Genomic DNA, 20,541 nt, shown 5'->3' on the forward strand with positions numbered 1-20,541 from the left:
GTGCGTCTTCTCCAAGGCGTGTGGCTGAAGCGATCGGAGTTTGTAAAGTTGAAGGGAGATGCCCCACAGACAGGCTCCTAGCCTCCCTTTTCATCCGTGGCTTCCTTCCTGACATGTTTCAGCAGTTAATCACCGCCGCCTCACTAGAACTAACTAACTGATAACAGCCGCAGAAACATGCATCTCTAAAAACATAAATCAAACCATCCTCGATACCAAATTTCAAGGTATAAATCACCTTAGTAGAGGGCGAAGGTCCGTGCTTCAGAAGATGCATGATGTGCATGAAGGAAGGAAATAAAACACATTGAAGCTAAAGGTCTCGTTGAAAATAGGACTGAGTGTTTTGCGATGAACCTTTGTTTGGAATTTCTTTTTACGGTCAGGCAGAAGGTACATTTTCACATAGGGGTCTGAGAATCCACTCACATCTTTGGCAGGTAGGTCCAAAACCTGAAGTATCCTCACCACCAGCTGCTCCATGCCAATCTCAATTGTCCACAGCTTGGAGCCTCCCTTCTTGGAGTCTGCCTCACCTGAGTGCTGTTTATACAGTTCAGGATTTATCTGCCCAATGCTTGTCACTTGTTCTACCTTGTCTTCTTCTCCTCCTCCTTCATGGACACCAGTGTCTGGGCTACTCAGTTGCTGGGTCACAGGACATGGCAGTGTGTTGCATCTGGAGGGAACAATAAAATAATACAGCTGGAGGTACACATAACCATATCTTTATTACATTCATCCCACAAATCCTGCCCAGGATAGAATTAGGAATTGTTAACATCCTGGCTTTAATTTTTCAGAAGGGTAACAAATAACCTCTTGGTCAACAGATTAGCTTAAATTGATTTAAAATTTGAATCAGAGTTAGTTGATTTATTAGAATTACTGAGATTTACGATATCCACCACTAACATTAAATGACATTGCATTCAGTGGGTACATTATAAATACAGGTGAAACTCAAAAAATTATAATATCGTGCAAAAGTTCATTTATTTAAGTAACGCAACTTAAAAGGGGAAACTAATATATGAGATAGACTCATTACATGCAAAGCAAGATAGTTCAAGCCGTGATTTGTCATAATTGTGATGATTATGGCTTACAGCTCATGAAAACCCAAATCCACAATCTCAGAAAATTAGAATATTGTGAAAAGGTGCAATATTCTAGGCTCAAAGTGTCCCACTCTAATCAGCTAATAACACCTGCAAAGGGTTCCTGAGCCTTTAAATGGTCTCTCAGTCTGGTTCAGTAGGAATCACAATCATGGGGAAGACTGCTGACCTGACAGTTGTGCAGAAAACCATCATTGACACCCTCCATAAGGAGGGAAAGCCTCAAAAGGTAATTGCAAAAGAAGTTGGATGTTCCCCAAGTGCTGTATCAAAGCACACTAATAGAAAGTTATGTGGAAGGGAAAAGTGTGGAAGAAAAAGGTGCACAAGCAGCAGGGATGACCGCAGCCTGGAGAGGATTGTCAGGAAAAGGCCATTCAAAAGTGTTGGTGACTTTCACAAGGAGTGAAAGTCACTTGGGGGTGTGTGAAAGCCCTAATAAGCAGGCATACACATAGAATGAAGGCTACTGCTAAGCTTGTAAGCCGCCCTGAGTCTTCAGAGAAGGGCGGGATATAAATGGAATTTAAAAAAAAAGTGTTGGGGACTTTCACAAGGAGTGGACTGAGGCTGGAGTCAGTGCATCAAGAGCCACTACACACAGACGGATCCTGGACATGGGCTTCAAATATCATATTCCTCTTGTCAAGCCGCTCCTGAACAACAAACAACATCAGAAGCATCTTACCTGGGCTAAAGAAAAACAGACCTGGTCTGTTGCTCAGTGGTCCAAAGTCCTCTTTTCTGATGAGAGCCAACTTTTGCATCTCATTTGGAAACCAAGGACCCAGAGTCTGGAGGAAGAATGGAGATGCACACGGCAAGGTGCTTGAAGTCCAGTGTGAAGTTTCCACAGTCTGTGTTGATTTGGGGAGCCATGTCATCTGCTGGTGTTGGTCCACTGTGCTTCATTAAGTCCAGGGTCAATGCAGCCATCTACCAGGAGATTTTGGAGCACTTGATGCTTCCTTCCGCAGACGAGCTTTATGGGGATGCTGACTTCATTTTCCAGCAGGACATGGCACCTGCCCACACTGCCAAAAGCACCAAAATGACTGTGTTCAATGACTGTGTTCAATGACTGTGGGATTACTGTGCTTGATTGGCCAGCAAACCCGCCTGACCTGAACCCCATAGAGAATCTATGGGGCATTGCCAAGAGAAAGATGAGAGACATGAGACCGAACAATGCAGAAGAGCTGAAGGCCGCTATTGAAGCATCCTAGTCTTCCATAACACCTCAGCAGTGCCACAGGCTGATAGCTTCCATGCCACGCCACATTGAGGCAGTAATTGCTGCAAAAGGGGCCCAAACCAAGTACTGAGTACATATGCATGCTTATACTTTTCAGAGGTCTGATATTGTTCTATGTACACTCCTTGTTTTATTGATTGCGTGTAATATTCTAATTTTCTGAGATTGTGGATTTGGGGTTTTCATGAGCTGTACGCCATAATCATCACAATTATGACAAATCACGGCTTGAACTATCTTGCTTTGCATGTAATGAGTCTATCTCATATATTAGTTTCCCCTTTTAAGTTGCATTACTGAAATAAATGAACTTTTGCACGATATTCTAATTTTTCGAGTTTCACCTGTATAGCTAAATCTGGATCAATCATATTCTGAGTATATAAAAAGTTGCACCAATTTTATATGTACCTTTATGAAGACAAGTATGCAATTTTGAAAAAGCATACCACTTTCTCACAAAAAAGCATGATGTAACGTGGAAGACACCTGACCTCTTTCAAAACCTCTGTGTCCTTTCCTAAATTTACATCCCTTATAATTGAATCACCAACCAGAAGGTGGCTTCTCTTTTTAGATGCCTTTCTGTTCTTGCATGACTGGTGTGTAATACCCGATTCACACTTCTCCCTGTTGAAAACAAGTTTTTCATCTTGGACCACGATCCCCTGCTTATTTGAGTTATTATCACAGATACCTTTACCTGTCTCCTTAATGTCCTTATTAAGGTCAGAAAGGGCACTGTATCTGTTGTGCAGGGACACAGCGAAAGCTTTGGGTTTATGGTTCACAGATCTCACCCTGCCAGATCCCACGGTTGTCCACACTGCCCTTCTCCTGCAGGATCTTTGTGGTAGAGGGGGCTGATAGCACGGAGGCTCAATAGGGTAGAAAGGCTGAACTGGACACCTAATTTCTGCCTGAAGAGCACAGATTACAGACCCTAGATAAATAATCTGTCCTTGTAGACTAGTGATTTGTTTACAGATAGGACAGTTTCCAAGTTTGAAAAGGGTACTGCGAAAGACAGCTGCAAAACAGGTGTTGCACTGAACTAAGCCAGACATGCTGAATTACAACTAATCTCAGATGCACTTGCCCTGAATGTACTGCAGCTGTTTTTGATATTTATATAATTCACGCGCCGTTAGGCGCGCGGGCCGCTCCTTTTTTGTTGCTGCCCTTGCAAAACCTACAGCATGGAGCACTTCCCAGCAGCTCTGAAAGTTGAAATTCTGCTGAAAAGCAATGGAGATCCAAAGAGGACCCCAAATGCAGTTCAAATACAATGCAAACCAATCAGGGCTCTAGCTCCTTTTTTGGTGCTGCCCTTGCAAAACTTACAGCATGGAGCACTTCCCAGCAGCTCTGAAAGTTGAAATTCTGCTGAAAAGCAATGGAGATCCAAAGAGGACCCCAAATGCAGTTCAAATACAATGCAAACCAATCAGGGCTCTAGCTCCTTTTTTGGTGCTGCCCTTGCAAAACTTACAGCATGGAGCACTTCCCAGCAGCTCTGAAAGTTGAAATTCTGCTGAAAAGCAATGGAGATCCAAAGAGGACCCCAAATTATTTTCATTGTCGTTATTACATCCTTTGGAGTTATTCCTGGTATTTCCATTTTATAGAGTGGGAATCTGAGTTAAGGGACATTGACTGAAAGGCTCTTACCTTACAGATCAATAAGGCAGTTTGTGCCCTTATGCTTACAATTTAAAAAGGTGTGACATAAAAGGAAAAAAAATGGGGCAGGAAAGGAAAAACAAGAATACCCAGGCACCAAATACTGTATTAATGTTAAACAGAAAGCATTGAATGTATATCTTCCATATAAATATCAACTGCACAGACGCAGCTTTAATGCTTGGACTTTCCCTGCTGCATCCTCCCCTCCTCACAACTTACCTGGGAGTGGGTGCCAAGGTTGCTACTAGCTGATGGGAGTGGGCATTGGGAATGCTGCCTTCCTTGGTACTGGTCTGACCTTCCACGGGGAGGTCAGGGGAGGTTTGGCTAACCTTGAGGTTGGCCTTGGGGTAGGAATCCCTATCAAGATATGATCTCTCAGCCATTTCGGGACCCAGTTCTACCCGCTCAGCCAGGAGATCCCCAAAATGCAAGTGGTGGAGATGAGCATGGAGAGGATGCTCCTTGCATTGGGTTTGTGATGAGGATCCTTTATCTCGCCAGGGGAGCCAACACAGTTTCCAGGAGACAAAGAGGGAGATGCCCAGCAGCACAATCCCACAGAAGGTCACAAATACTGACAGAAGGCTAACCAGGATCTCTAGAGGAGAAAAGTGGAGAGGCAGATATCATGATAAAAGATCAGTGGTAGGTCGTCTTCTGTGGTCATCTTTCATCTTGGCTAGTTGAGTCTCCTCATTCTACTGGCTGTTGGAGAGAACACAGAACACAGAACCCTGGACTAGTAGCACCAATTGCCAGGGGGCAGAACACCATCAAACCAGTTCCTGAGTCCCTCTTCTGCCCTGTCCCCCTATTAGGAGAAATAGCCCTAACCTGACTATGTCATGATGTGCCAAGCACTAGAAGAGGTGTCCATATGAAAAACTATGCATCCTCCATTCTGCTGGACCAGTATATATTCAGCTGCTCCATTTTATATTAAGAACTGTGTTAGTGTATTCAGCATTTACAGGGTTAAACGTTATTTCCTCAAGAGATGCCTTATGGTAATTGTAGTCTAACTGTTCAGTGAATACCATGCTTACCTAGTTAAGTGGGTGGAGTTTAAAGTTTTATGGCAGGACTTCCAGGCTTTGTCTTTGTTGTACATCTCTTCACGAAAGCAAGCAAGGACACTTCTTCACTCTGAAACAACATGGGGTAAATTACCTTTAATCTTTTACACTGTCAGGATGGAAAGATGTGCCATCGTTGGAGGAACTTATCAGCAAACGTAAGTCTGCCTAGGATTCTTGACCAATAAAAGTCTGTTCAAAACCATTCTGCAGAGTTTATGCTATTTGGATCATTAATTATAAAGCATCTTAATTCATGTTTATTTATTTTTTATTTATTTTTATTACATTTATATACCGCCCTTTCCCGGAGGACTCAGGGCGGTTTACAGGGTAATTAAAAACCAAAAATACAAAAGTTAAAAAACCAAGTTTAAAAAAGATTAAATTTATCCCTGTATAAATAAAACCCCAATTAAAATAAATTAATCCTCAGCCTGGGCCAGAGAGCTCGAAGAGCCAGATCTCCAGGCCCCCATGGAGGTCGGGGGCAGTCCTCAGCTCCACTGGCAGCTGGTTCCAAAGGGCAGGCGCCCCCACTGAGAAGGCCCTATCCCTGGGTGTTACCTGCCGGCAATCTCTTACCGGTGGCACCCTGAGAAGACCCTCCCTGTGGGAGCGCACTGGACGAAGGGAACTTGATGCCGGCAGCAGGTGTTCCCTCAGATATCCCGGACCCAAGCCATGTAGGGCTTTATAGGTCATCACCAGCAGTTCCACAATAGTAAAAGATTAAAGCTAGTAGATTTATTCCGGTTTGAAAGTAAAAAAAAGGAATGATATTTTTCTCCATTCTCTGATGGTACCTTTACATCTCTGCAAAAGCAAACTTTGTTTTAAACAAGTTTTATTGATTTTTAATATTTACATGTACATGTATTTGTGAAACAATATGGTGGTTGGGTAATTAAAATAAGAAATAGCCATTTGTAAATAGGTCAGGTTACATCAACAGACGCCCTCTCTAATTCCCTTAGTGATTACATAGTCAAAATAAGCAAGTTAGTATATTTCTAGTTATAACCTAGTCAATCAACAAAATTCAAAATATATTTTCACTAATACATATCAATGTCCTGTTTTTAAATTTTATCTAATTGCAATAGGATATTCTAGAATAGCCTATATAGTATATAGAAAAAAGCTTAATTTTGAGTAACCCACAATTCCCTATTTCAATAAAGAATAATTCTTTTGTCTACAAAACTTATATTGTTCATTACAAAACATTTTTATGTTTTACCATTGAAGTCTAACTTTCATCTTAGCAAATCACCAGTTATTAGAAATATATTTTTTGCCTTAGCCATTCAACAATTATTAAAATGCTATCTTTTATATATAAAGTTCTAGATTCTATACTATAGTTCAAAACTAGCCACTGAATATTCTATAATGCATCTTAACCATACATCAATTATTAAAATACCATCTTTTGATATGTCATTCCAAATTCTATAATATAGTTCGGAGTTATATTTCCTTTACAAATCTAAAAATTAAATGTAAAATCAGTGATAGTTTTTAGAGATTCCCCTTAATCCATAAAAAGATATTTTTATAGTCTATCTTTAGGAATCCCCAAAAAGAAACAAGTTCAGTCTTTTACAGTAAATCTAACTCTTGCCTTCCTTTTGTGCCAATCATACTTTTCTCTTGGTATCTTTAAATTCTCAAATGTATCTTCCTTTCTTCCTAGACCTCTTATTTGAATCCAGGGAGTGTATCCAAATGTCAGTTTTGCAAGGAAAATGTCCCCTTTGTAACCATTGTATTTTTGCTTTGGTAGTTCGGTTTGTGGTGGTTGATATAATATAATTGTCATTAAATCAGTGAAATCTTTTTGTTCTTCCAATTCTGTCTGGGTTAGGTAGAAACTAGTAGCTGGTATTATGTTTGACATTTGATTAATTGAATTCTCAATATAGTGTATTTGAAGGCCTGTAGTGTCTTCACTCTTGGTGTTGCTTTCTTCAGGTGCTATTACTTTTTGGCTTGTAAGTTTTGTAGTTGCTATTAAAGTTTGGACTTTAAGGTTTTCTGTAGGTTGCTTTTGTTGTTCTTTGAAATCTCCTATTTTAGTGTTAGTTTCCACTTCTTCTATTTGGTTTTGGGTTATCTTTTCCTCATTTACAGTCAGAGTTTGTTTTGGTGGCTTTAAATTGTCAGATTTTTCTTGCAGCTTGGCTTTAATTTGCTCTGTCATTGCCAAGATCATATCCAGTATTAGTTTATAATCAAGTGGCGGGATGTATTCATCCATTTTGTTGTTATTTACAGTTAAATCTTCCATTGAGGCTGTTTTAATAATAGTCAAAGATTTTCCACCTCCTGAAGAGTTGTATTCAGTGCCAGGTGTCCCCAAACTTATCTTCAAGAACACCTCTATTGTTCAGTCAGCTCTCACAACAGAAAAAGGAAATTTACTTGCTGTACCAGGTTGCGCCACAAGATGTCATCAATAACATATAACATGCAATGTAAGAGGTTTTTCTTTTTCTTTTTCCAAATTAATATAGAACTTTTGTAGGATTAGTCCAAATTTTTCTTTAATTCATAGTTTAAAGAGAGAATAGGATAGTGAGTCCCCAGCAACAAATAGAACCTTTTTAGTAAATACAGCTGAAATTGCTTAAATTCTTTGCTGTATTAATTGGATTTCTTTTGTGACTTTGAGGCTTTAAGATTTGTTCCCAAAGTAGATATTCGCCATTTTCTCAAAAAATGGGAAAAGGGATTTTCAGGAAAGTCCCACAGGAAGATGATTAAGGGAATAGGAAAGGTAAAAGCTCACCCAGGTCCTCCAGATTGCTTCTTAGTGCTAGGTAGCACTTTTGGCTTTCGGCAGGGAGCAGCTTATGGCCGGTCTCTTCTTCTTTCGGCCAAAGGAGATGATCCCAGATTCCAGCAGAGGGCTGCCATCCTTCTGCGATCGCAGGGAAGTCCTCCTCTTGGTAATCACCCCTCCAGGGTGATTTTTGACCCTTTTCAGGGTCCTCCAAACAAGAAAGAAACGGACGGCAGGAGACAGACTGTCCCTGTACATCCGGAAGCGCCGTGCGTGCGAACCAGAAGCCTGCAAAAGCAAACTTGAAGTGTCGTGGGGATGGAATGTAGTTAGAGTCACAGAAATATGCAATTAACTCTTCACATGCTTGGCAACAAAGGTTTTAGTCCCTACAAACGAACTTGGAGGGAGAGAAAAGAGTTAAATTGCCTGCTAAGGAAGCCTGTGAATGTGTTGCAAGCCACCCTCTCCTTTCTCTTTCCTTTCAAAGGGAGACCAGTTTGCTTAAGCTCTTCCAAAAAAAAGCCTCCATGTGTGATCAGGTTTTCTTGCCTGCTTTCTCCAAGGAGAGACTGCCTTTCTCCCCCCCCCCCCATTTGATTGGTATGCAAATACGTGTGGCTGGGAAGAACAGAGATATATCACCCTCTGTTGCAAACACAATTTGTGTTTAAAGCTGTATTTTTACTCAAAGGAGAAAAGTTTGCTCATTTACAAAGGTCCCTTTGTTTAAAAGACCACTGAGAGATGGCAGCCTAACCCCTCCTGCTTGCTTAATTCAGCATCATTCGAAGCAAGCATTCATCTTTCTCCAGCCTCTCTGGCTCAGCCATAAAAAAGGCAATAAAGAAAGCAATAAAGTCATTAGTTGTCTTGGTAACCAGGCAACTGGTGGGAGAAAGCCACTCCTTGCCCTCAACTACCCCTCCCTTTGGAATTAATGGAATGTAGTGAGACAAGACAGCCCTAGTTTCAAAGCGGGCAGCGACTCCTGGCGCCCTCTGGTGGCAACTGCCTGCAATACAAGCATTTAACTTCAAACTGCTTGTGAATGAAACATCATAAGAAGCCCATACATGGTGGCCTCTAGTGGCAACCTGCAAACAACAAGCCTACATTTACGTTACCTCCAACTGAAGCCTAAAGCAAAGCAAACCTACCCAGTCCCCACTAGTTCTAAACAAGGGAACAAAGACCAAATTAACCTTCATTAATGGCACAGTTTCACAGCCTACGGTTGAAACTCTTAACATGGACAGGCAGATCCTTAGGAGTTCTAGACTGGCTTACAACTTGTGGTCCTAAGAAAAAAAATTGGCTGACCTTGTGTCCAAGTGAAGGCTAGGGGCAGTACTAGTGGTAGCATCTTGCAATAACAGGTTTGCATTTGCTCATGCAGAACAGCGCACCCCCCAGTGGCTGATCTGAAAATAACAGGCTTGCCTCCAACCAGCGACCCCTAGTGGTCAAAGGGTGAACTTTGCTGAAGTACCCACTCATGCAAGCAGCACCCCAGTGGCTGCTTTGCAAATAACAGGCTTGCCTCCAAACAGCGACCCCTAGTGGTCAAAGGGTGAACTTCCCTGAAGTCTCTAACCATGCAGAAGGCATCCCCTGGTGGTCAAAGAGTGAAGTTCACCGAATTAGTTAGAAATAGCTAGGAAGTTTTCTGAGTCTGTCCTAGCCATGGCAGAGTGTCCTATTAGTTCAGAAGAGCTGGTTCAACCAGCCAGCCTTGATTTGTACACAGCAGCTGATGTCCAAGCTTCAGCAAGACCAAATACATCCCAGAAACCCTATGACCTGAGGCATCAAAGGAAGCCTACAGAAGTCATGCGGGCAAACCTGATGGAGAAATGGGATGCGTACCATGAATGCCATGAAAGAAACTGGGAGAAATTAAAGAAACTCTGCCAAGCGCCTAAAGAGGAGCTTTCTTCCAAACGCACTCTTTCATTAAAAGAGTTTTTCCTCAAATGAAAAGACTATGGGCGCTATCTCAAAAGGGTCCAGAAGCAGCTAAGGGATCCAACACTCAAGAAGGAAATGCAACACCTCAAGCTGCTAAACAAGGAACGTGAGCATTTCTTAGAAAGTAAAAAATGCCTCCCTGAGGGCGAGCTACACATGGAAGACATACTGCATGAGAAGGCCAAGTATGAAGCCTCCTGTCACTCCAAAACATCTCCTCGTCATAGCCACTCATCCCATGTCCCCAGGGCAGTGGAAGCACAAGTCAACGCCGTGGTAGCTGCAGCAGTTTTACCTGTGGCAAAAGAAGAGCAGCTGATAAAGGTAGAAATGGCTGAAGCAGCTCTACGTTGGGCAAAAGCCATGCAGCTGCTAAAGGAAGAAATGGCCAAACCAGAGGCTAACACAGCCCTACTGGAGGCTAGACAAAAGAAAGAAATGCCCGTAGCTCAGGCCAGGCTTGACTTTCTATGGCATCAACGGAAAGCAGAAGAAAATGTGGCAAGAGTGGAAGCTTTAAAGAAGGCACTCCAAGACGCTACCTTGAAGCCCAATTCTAGAAAGCCAGAAGTTGTAAACCCACATGACCATGCGCAGGCCTATGTTGACCACAGCACGATATGAGCAAGCAGGAATGCCACAGTTGTCCACAAGTCCTCTGAGACCAAGTGGACAGGAAGGAGAATCTCCATGACCAGATGTGCCCATTAGCCAGAGAACCAACAGAGCATCATCTGGATCATGAGATCTTCCCTCTGGAGCTACACAACTGACTCCAGTGAACCAAGCCACAGTTGGTAACCAGACAGGTCCATCTGCAACGGTGACGATTCCACAGCAAGAAGAACAGCTGCTACAGGATGCGATTGCCAGGGCTCAGGCCAGGCTAGAATCTCTACTGTGTCAAAGGGAAATGGCATCCCAAGGTGCCGCCTACACGCCCAACAATGGAGGAGAATCTAGGCCACCAGATATGCCAACTGGCCAGGGAGCCGGCAACGCACCACCTGAATGACGAGACTCTCCCCAAGTAAAGACACAAGAAGTCAGACCTCCTCAGCTTAATGTAAAGGCAGAGGAATTCAGGCCAAACCCTCAAGGCCCCTCGTGTGAGCCATAGGAAGTTACCCTCAACAAGAATTCTGAAGAAAACTGCCAGCCATCTGTGCCACATTCCCTTGCTTTTGGGAGCAATGCTTATGAGGATCAACGAGAAGCCACTGATCGTGCCCCTGATGACCTCAACGCCATACCAGCCCAGCCTGATGGCAAATTCCACGCAACAACAATGGGTCCTCCAACATCCTGGAGAAGAAGGTTGGATTCAGAAGAGTACAAGGTCTGCTTCGAATGCTGTGAGTCTATGGATCACAGGGCCAAAGTGTTCTGTACCAGCCTGCTACCGGCCCTGCAGAAAAGGCAGGGACAACCCCTTTTACAAGAAGGCAAGAGGCTGGAATTACGCCTGCCAAATTTATTGCTACAAAAACAAATAGAACAAAACATGAACCAAGAAACAGGAGCTTTTCAAGCGGTTGCCTTCAGCAAACCAGCCCTCCCATGCATTCCCCCTTAAATACAGTTCAGGGCGTGGCTTCTCTCTGCCTCCTTCCGAGGAGCCCCATTGCCTTCCTCTGTTTACTCCTGATTGACTGCCTCCTGCGTCGGGCGTCCTTGAACAGGGCCAGCTGTGGGTCATCTTCATCCACACTGTCAGGCTCACACAGCTGGGTCTGCATCATGACCAGGTGAGAGGGGCCTGGCTGAGGGCTCTCATCAGCAAGATCTTCAACCCCCTCAGCAAGGTCTTCAACACCCCCCTCCTCCTCCTCTGAGTCGTCCGACCCAACTGCCGAACCCACAGGCTGACCCTGAATCACAACACAAAGCTTGCACATCTAAGGGGAAGTGTCACCCAAGCAAGGATGACAAACACCCGGGAGCCCTGCATCCAGTCTCTGAGCAGCTACAGCAAGCAACTTCTCCTCCTCCTTCAACCAAAGAGCCCCAGCATGGCTCCAAAGAGTGCCCAGAGACGCTTGCCAAGGTCAACTGCACATCAGCGTGTAGCGACCCGCCATCACCAAGTGCACTTCCAAGTGAAGAGACACCTTTCACAACGTGCACTATGCAACGGAGCATGGCGGGGAGGAAAGGTACTGAACTCCGCATCCAGCCGTTAGATGGGAGCTCACAGATCCTACCGTTGCCATTGCCAGTCACTGAACTCCGCATCCAATCATTAGATGGGAGTTCGCAGTTCCTACCATCGCCATTGCCAAAATGGGAGGCCTCACAAGACAATCGCAGTCAAACTCCAACACCAGAGGTAACACGCACCATACCTCACCTGAAGCAGATGGATGATCACCCTCCTGATCATCCAAATCCTGAAGCTGAAATCTTGCCTCTGTTGGGAGTAGACGCCCCTGACACCTTTGCCTACCATGGAATGGTCAGAAGCACAACAAGCTCCCCAATTGCCTTTGGAATGGAACCTAGATGGATCATCCCAGGAACGGTCTGTGTTAACCAGCTGCAAACTACAACCCAGGTGAATATCTCAATGACCTCCATTCTCAGTAATGGGAGAGCAACTCACATGACACCATGCCAAGAGCGCTTCACGCTTGTGATTCTTAGTAATGGGAGAGCACCCCACATCTTCACCTTTAGAACCCCGGCAAAAGATAATGCTTTCATAAGAAGAGGAGTCTTGTCTACAGTAAACAGCCTGTTCAACCTTCTAAGTTTTGTTGCAACAGCCCAAGGAAAGCTTCTTCTGCTCTCTCTCCCAACACGTCTCTGACTGGGACAAGCCACTCCCACCAGAACAGAAGCAAGACTGGGAGAAGTGGTGTGCATCCCTACGTTGTCTCAAAAGTGCCCATGTACAGAGCACATATGTTCCCATCTCACTTGCCACCGCAACAAACAAAGAGCTGCACGTGTTCTCAGGCACTGCAAAGGCCTGCTTATGAGCAGCTGTAGGATACATCAAACTCTACAGCGGGGAGAGTTGCAATGTCAGTTTTGTCATGGGAAAGAGGAAGCTAACACCACTACAAAGTTACACCATACCCAGGTTAGAACCGTGCGGTGCCGTTCTGGCTGTAAAACTCCCCACATCAAAAACAATAGACCTTGAGCTGTAATCCACCACCTTCTACACAAACAGCAAGGTGGTGCTGTACTGCATCTACAACCAAAGCAGACACTTCTATGTCTATGCAAACAATAGAGTAGAAAAGATTAAAAGATCTCCAAGCCCTGAACAGTGGCAACATGTGCCAATAGATGAGAACCCTGCAGACCAACCTAAGTGGTCCATTCTTGCATCCCAGTTGGCAGACTCAGTATGGCTAAAGGGTCCTGACTTATTGGCTCATTCAGACAGCCTGATGTCACCGAGACCAGGACAATATGTGCTTCTAGATCCAGGTCAAGACGCCAACATTCAATCTCAGGCACTGGCCACGGAAACAGAGAAACTGCATGCTAGCCATTTCCTAGAACCAGCCCGCCTTAAATGCTCCTACAAATGGAGACCCCACACATTTGGCATAGCAGTAATCATTTTGTTCAGTTGTCTTAGCATCCAAGGAACTAACTTTGCAGGAGCCTGCAAGTTCTTGCAGATTGATGAAGACATTTGTCATAACCCAGTAATTGACAAATACCTAAGGCCCAAAATTGTGTTTGGACATTCAATCCTCCCCATGCATTTCATATGGGAGGAGCGTGGGAGCGCATGATTGGCGTAGCCTGCAAAACCCTGGACTCTATGTTGACTAAGACACCCACACTGACGCATGAAGTCCTTGCTACCCTCATGGCAGAAGTTGCAGCTATCATCAACGCTCAGCCTTTGGTTCCAGTTTCTTCTGTTCCTGAGAATCTTTTGGTTCCAGTTTCTTCTGTTCCTGAATATCCTTTGGTTCTAGTTGCTTCTGTTCCTGAGAATCCTTTGGTTCCAGTTTCTTCTGTTCCTGAGAATCCTTTGGTTCCAGTTTCTTCTATTCCTGAAGATCCTTTGGTTCCAGTTTCCTCTGTTCCTGAGAATCCTTTGGTTCCAGTTCCTTCTGTTCCTGAAGATACTATGGTTCAAGAAGGAGACCTTGTCTTGCTGAAAGACAAGGATGCCCATCGGAGCTCTTGGCCCATGGGTCCTACCCAGTTCTGATGAACTAGTTCGCCAAGTTGAAGTCCAGATCGTGAAGCCACAAAAGTCAGGTCGCAAGTCGCAGACTCTTGTTAAATGGCTTTACACCAGACTGATCAACAAACTGGTCCTGTTGCTGAAGAAGACCGAACTTGAAGACTGAACCTTGAACTATGCATATTGTGTCTACCTCATGATTGCATTCTTTGATGTAATGCTTTGCTTATCTCAGTAATAGTTATGCATGTCTTGCATTTACCTTAAAGTTATGCATGTTTTGATACCATGTTTTTTATTCTAGTTAATAGTCAGATAATAGTCAAAGTTGCATGCTTGATGCTGTGTTTTTGCTTATTCCAGTTAGTTATAGTGGAAATTTATATTTTCAAGTGGGGAGTGTGCTTGACCAGTATATATTCAGCTGCTCCATTTTATTTCTAGTTTAGGAATTAAGAACTGTGTTAGTGTATTCAGCATTTACAGGGTTAAATGTTATTTCTCAAGAGATGCCTTATGGGAATTGTAGTCTGTTTAGTGAATACCATGCTTACCTAGTTAAGTGGGTGGAGTTTAAAGTTTTATGGCAGGACTTCTGGGCTTTTTCTTTGTTCTACATCGCTTCACAAAAGCAAGCAAGGATGCTTCTTCACTCCAAAACAACATGGGGTAAATCTACCTTTAATCTTTTACACTGTCAGGATGGAAAGATGTGCCATTGTTGGAGGAACTTATCAGCAAATGTAAGTCTGCCTAGGATTCTTGACCAATAAAAGTCTGTTCAAAACCATTCTGCAGAGTTTATGCTATTTGGATCATTAATTATAAAGCATCTTAACTCGTGTTCCACAATATCCATTTCTTGGTTCCTTTGCCAGAGACATTTCATTGGACAGTAATTATAAACCCAGTCTTGATTAAGTGTGGAACTCTAAAAGAATACTGTACTGGAAGGAAATGAGTCCCTACCCCCCATAAATTATATAGTCCCTCTGGGTCAATACTAAATATAAGCATAGCCATATTATAGTTTCCCCCTTCATGGATTACTGCCTTGTCGTGGTGAAGGGGCTTGCGTAATTCAATGAAGCTATGAGCTATGCCGTGCAGGGCCACCCAAGACGGAAAGGTCATAGCAGAGAGTTCTGACAAAACGTGATCCACTGGAGAAGGAAATGGCAAACCACTCCAGTATCTTTGCCATGAAAACCCTATGGACAGTACCAAAAGGCAAAACGATATGACGCTGGAAGATGAGCCCCTCAGGTCGGAAGGCGTCCAATATGCTACTGGGGAAGAGCAGAAGGCTAGTACTAGTAGCGCCAGAAAGAATGAAGCGACTGGGCCAAAGCCGAAAGGACGCTCAGCTGTGGATATGTCTGGTGGTGAAAGGAAAGTCCGATGCTGTAAAGATTTTTTCTCCATAGGAACCTGGAATGTAAGATCCATGAATCAAGGAAAGCTGGACGTGGTCAAACAAGAGATGACAAGACTAAACATCGACATCTTAGGTATCAGCGAACTAAAATGGACAGGAATGGGTGAATTTAATTCAGATGACCATCAGGTATACTACTGTGGGCAAGAATCCCTCAGAAGAAATGGAGTAGCCTTCATAATCAATAAAAAAGTAGGAAAAGCAATACTGGGATACAATCCTCAAAATGACAGAATGATCTCAGTTCGAATCCAAGGCAAACCATTCAATATCACAGTAGTCCAAGTCTATGCCCCAACCACCGGTGCTGAAGAGGATGAAATTGACCGGTTCTATGAAGCCCTACAGCACCTTATAGAACTAACACCCAAAAATGATGTCCTTATCGTCATGGGGGATTGGAATGCTAAAGTAGGAAGCCAAAAGATAACTGGAATAACAGGCAAGTTTGGCCTTGGAGTACAAAATGAAGCAGGGCACAGGCTGATAGAATTTTGTCAAGAGAATACGATGGTCATAGCAAACACTCTTTTCCAACAACCCAAGAGACAGCTTTACACATGGACATCACCAGACGGTCAACACAGAAATCAGATTGACTATATGCTCTGCAGCCAAAGATGGAGAAGCTCTATACAGTCAGTAAAAACAAGACCAGGAGCTGACTGTGGCTCAGACCATGAGCTTCTTGTTGCAAAGTTTAGGTTTAAATTAAAGAAAGTAGGGAAAAGCGCTAGGCCAGTCAGGTATGAGTTAAATCATATCCCTGTTCAATATACAGTAGAGGTGACAAATAGATTTAAGGAATTAGATCTGATAGACAGAGTGCCTGAAGAACTATGGACAGAGGTTCGCGACATTGTACAACAGGTAGCAACCAAAACCATCCCAAAGAAAAAGAAATGCAAGAAAGCAAAATGGCTGTCTGAGGAAGCTTTGCAAATAGCTGAGGAAAGGAGGGAAGCGAAAGGCAAGGGAGAAAAAGAAAGATATGCCCAATTAAATGCAGAATTCCAAAGAATAGCTAGAAGAGATAAGAATGCCTTCTTAAATGAACAGTGCAAAGAAATAAAAGAAAACAATAGAATAGGGAGGACCAGAGATCTTTTCAAGAAAATTGGAGAGATGAAAGGAATGTTTCATGCAAAAATGGGCATGATAAAGGACCAAAATGGCAGGGACCTAACAGAGGCAGAAGAGATTAAGAAGAGGTGGCAAAATTACACAGAAGAACTATACAGGAATGAGCTTAACATCCCTGACAATCACAATGAGGTGGTCACTGACCTCGAGCCAGACATCCTAGAATGTGAAGTGAAGTGGGCCTTAGAAAAGCTGAGCAACAACAAAACTAGTGGAGGTGACAGTATTCCAGCTGAGCTATTCAAAATCTTAAAAGACGATGCAGTAAAAGTGCTACACTCAATTTGCCAGCAAATTTGGAAAACTCAACAGTGGCCACAGGATTGGAAAAGATCAGTTTACATTCCAATTCCAAAGAAAGGCAGTGCCAAAGAATGTTCAAACTATCGCACCATTGCACTCATTTCTCATGCTAGTAAAGTTATGCTTAAAATTCTACAAGCTAGATTCCAGCAGTATGTGGATCGAGAACTACCAGAAGTACAGGCAGGTTTTCAAAGAGGCAGAGGAACTAGAGACCAAATTGCTAACATACGCTGGATCATGGAGAAAGCTAGGGAGTTCCAGAAAAACATCTACTTCTGCTTCATTGACTATGCTAAAGCCTTTGATTGTGTGGAACATAACAAACTGTGGCAAGTCCTTAAAGAGATGGGCATACCAGACCATCTTATTTGTCTCTTGAGAAACCTATATGCGGGCCAAGAAGCAACAGTGAGAACTGGACACAGAACCACTGATTGGTTCAAAATTGGGAAAGGAGTCCGGCAAGGCTGTATACTGTCGCCTTGCCTATTTAATTTATATGCAGAGCACATCATGAGAAAGGCAGGGCTAGATGAATCAAAAGTTGGAATTAAGATTGCCGGAAGAAACATCAACAACCTAAGATATGCAGATGATACCACTCTAATGGCAGAAAGTGAAGAAGAACTAAAGAGCCTCTTGTTGCGAGTGAAGAAGGAGAGTGCAAAAGTTGGGTTGAAACTTAATATTAAGAAAACCAAGATCATGGCATCCGGCCCTCTCAATTCCTGGCAAATAGATGGGGAAGAAATGGAGGTAGTGACAGATTTTATTTTCCTGGGCTCCAAGATCACTGCAGATGGGGACTGTAGCCAAGAAATTAAAAGACGCTTGCTCCTGGGGAGGAAAGCCATGGCAAGTCTAGACAGCACACTAAAAAGCAGAGACATCACCCTGTCAACAAAAGTGCGTATAGTCAAGGCTATGGTCTTCCCAGTTGCAATGTATGGCAGTGAAAGCTGGACGATAAGAAAGGCTGAGCGCCAAAGAATTGAAGCCTTTGAACTATGGTGCTGGAGAAGACTCCTGCGAGTCCCTTGGACTGCAAGGCGATCAAACTGGTCAGTCCTAGAGGAAATCAACCCCGACTGCTCTTTAGAAGGCCAGATCCTGAAGCTCAAACTCAAATACTTTGGCCACCTAATGAGAAGGAAGGACTCACTGGAGAAGAGCCTAATGCTGGGAAAGATTGAGGGCAAGAGAAGAAGGGGACGACAGAGAATGAGGTGGCTGGATGGAGTCACTGAAGCAGTAGGTGTGAGCCTAAATGGACTCCAGAAGATGGTAGAGGACAGGAAGGGCTGGAGGAACATTGTCCATAGGGTTGCGATGGGTCGGACACGACTTCGCAACTAACAACAACAACAATTATAGTTTCATACTAAAATACACTTGCCATCTATTTTCAGTAAATGCACAACAGTCTTTCTTTCTCACTATTATATACAGTGTATTGGCTACCTATATTCAGGTTTCCTAGTGTTGTTGGTAGATAAGAAAAATCTCTTAAGTTCTTTAATAAATTTTCACAGACACAACCAAGAAAAATAGAAAGACCATTTCCCATTAAATCCTAACTATTTAAAGACTGTTTAAAGCCCAATGGCATAGACATATACAGAAGACTCTCAATAAATACCATAACAATTACAATAAATATAGCTATAATCAAAATTATATAGTGTTTCTTCCACTTCAAGTATTTTCCACTGCACAACCTGAGTGAATACATTTAAACTTCTTGGTTCAAAGCATTTCCCAAGAAAAGCCCAGAGAGCATTCAGGATTTTCATTCTGGCAAATGCAATAAGGACTAGAAGCCTGATTGTTCTATAATGCAAAGGTAGTTCAAATTTTCAAAGGATCCTGCAAGATTCTTCAGAATGTCTTTTTGTCACATGGAACTATAAAAAAAACATGCAGGCATGTTTTAGTTATTTATTTGTTCATACAAAATATCAATTTATTACTGGGACTTCTATGCCACTTCAGTTCAACAACTTACCAACATAGACCCAAGAACTAGAACTAGGCCATAATTTTTCATCAACCTATTCAGATTTCCTCTGTAGTTATGGCTTATACACCAAGCTTCTCACCTGTGTTGATGGGACCCACATATCCTGTCAGTTCCTGGCACTTCTCATGTTCCTGGGCAGCACATGTGTTGGAACATAGCACATGAAGGAGCTCCATTGCCTTGCGATGCCTATCCTCATCATAATCTCCTGACATGATGCCTAAACAGCACGCAAACATTGTACTGCATGTTAAAAATAACGTCACATATGACCTTGGACCATGATGATATCTGCAATGCAGGTTGTCACCTTCCTTCAGGTCATTGTTGATTTTCATTTGAGGGGCACATGACATGGATTTTGTAACTTGTTAACTAACATAGTTACTTTGTATTTTAATTCAACTTATTTTCTGTCTTTTAAAATGATGTTCAGGCTCATTACAGACTGGAATGTAGGAAAACTTTTATCCTATGGTTGTATGGATTGATTAGATAGCTTCTAACATTCCTAAACTGAAAAGATAATTTACAGAAGGATGTCTGGAGACTATCTCCTAATAAGAAAAAGTTTCTTAGTGTCAACTGGCATCTGGTTATCTAACTTCAAACAAGCTTTGTAATTGATTTACTGTGCAAATAGGGGTTACTCTTATTGTGTCCAACCAACTTTCCTCTTTCATTTTTCTTTGTTGTGTTAACTATAACTGCACTTCAAAAGAATTTGTTTTGACACTGTCTTTCATCTGAAGTTCAGGAGACTGCTGTCAGTGATGCAAAAGACCTTTTTAAGGAAGATCATGACTTATAAAGGGACTATAAAAGAAAGATTGAGCAGGTGTCCATTCAGATGAAGTTTATTCAAAAGAAATGTGGTGACTGTTGATTTGTTTACTTTTCTTTCAGTTTCTAATGAGTGAGGGAAAGTTCACTAGTTGACTCTCAAGAGAGGTAAATCTTCTGAGTCATCAAACTGATATTCTAATGAGTGGAGTAAGGTTCATTAGTTGATCCTGGTAAGATGGAAATCTCCTGGATCATAAAACAGTTAGGGCCCACTTGGCATGGAGAGTCATGAAGAAACATTTTGTTGTTCTTCCCACCTGGGGTTTAGCAGGTAACAAAAAGTTATCCTGCCTAAAAGGGAAATTGTAATTCAGATAATTTGGATGTGACTTCTGTTCAAAAATTCTTTGATGTGTCTCTATAATAATTTTCTTGAAGCTAGCAGGATTGAATTGAATAGAAAAAGAGACAGGGCTTGCTAAAATTGTGTGCATACGTATGGTCAACTGAAGGTACCTTTGAATAACAAATTATGCTCACTCTTATGACTGTCTTATGGGATTCTGGAAAAATTTTTAAATATCCGTATGCTCAGATATTTTTTAATTGTTAGTAGGCAATCTAGAATCATTGCAAAATTGCCATCAAATTGTGTACAGTGGCAACAAAAGAAATTCTCTTCTTGTAAATCCATCTTAGAGAACAACTATAACATGTACAAATCACCTAAGTGTTTTACCTGAGGTTTCCAATGGAAAACAAATTCCTTTACCCATGTATAACCCAAAC

The 20,541-nt window shown here is 42.6% G+C and overlaps 1 protein-coding gene across 1 annotated transcript; it reads right to left on the reverse strand.

The window, feature by feature from the left end:
* Positions 1–264: 264 nt before the first annotated feature.
* LOC310648213 (synaptotagmin-C-like) lies at positions 265–19,181 on the reverse strand (the record flags this gene model as incomplete). Its single annotated transcript, XM_083375962.1, has 3 exons — positions 265–679; positions 4,282–4,663; positions 19,046–19,181. 3 exons carry the CDS (start codon positions 19,179–19,181, stop codon positions 265–267), a joined length of 933 nt encoding a protein of 310 aa, XP_083232088.1.
* Between the last annotated feature and the right edge of the window lie 1,360 nt (positions 19,182–20,541).

This window comes from Vipera ursinii (genome assembly GCF_947247035.1).
Source record: "Vipera ursinii genome assembly, chromosome: W".
Taxonomy (NCBI): domain Eukaryota; kingdom Metazoa; phylum Chordata; class Lepidosauria; order Squamata; family Viperidae; genus Vipera; species Vipera ursinii.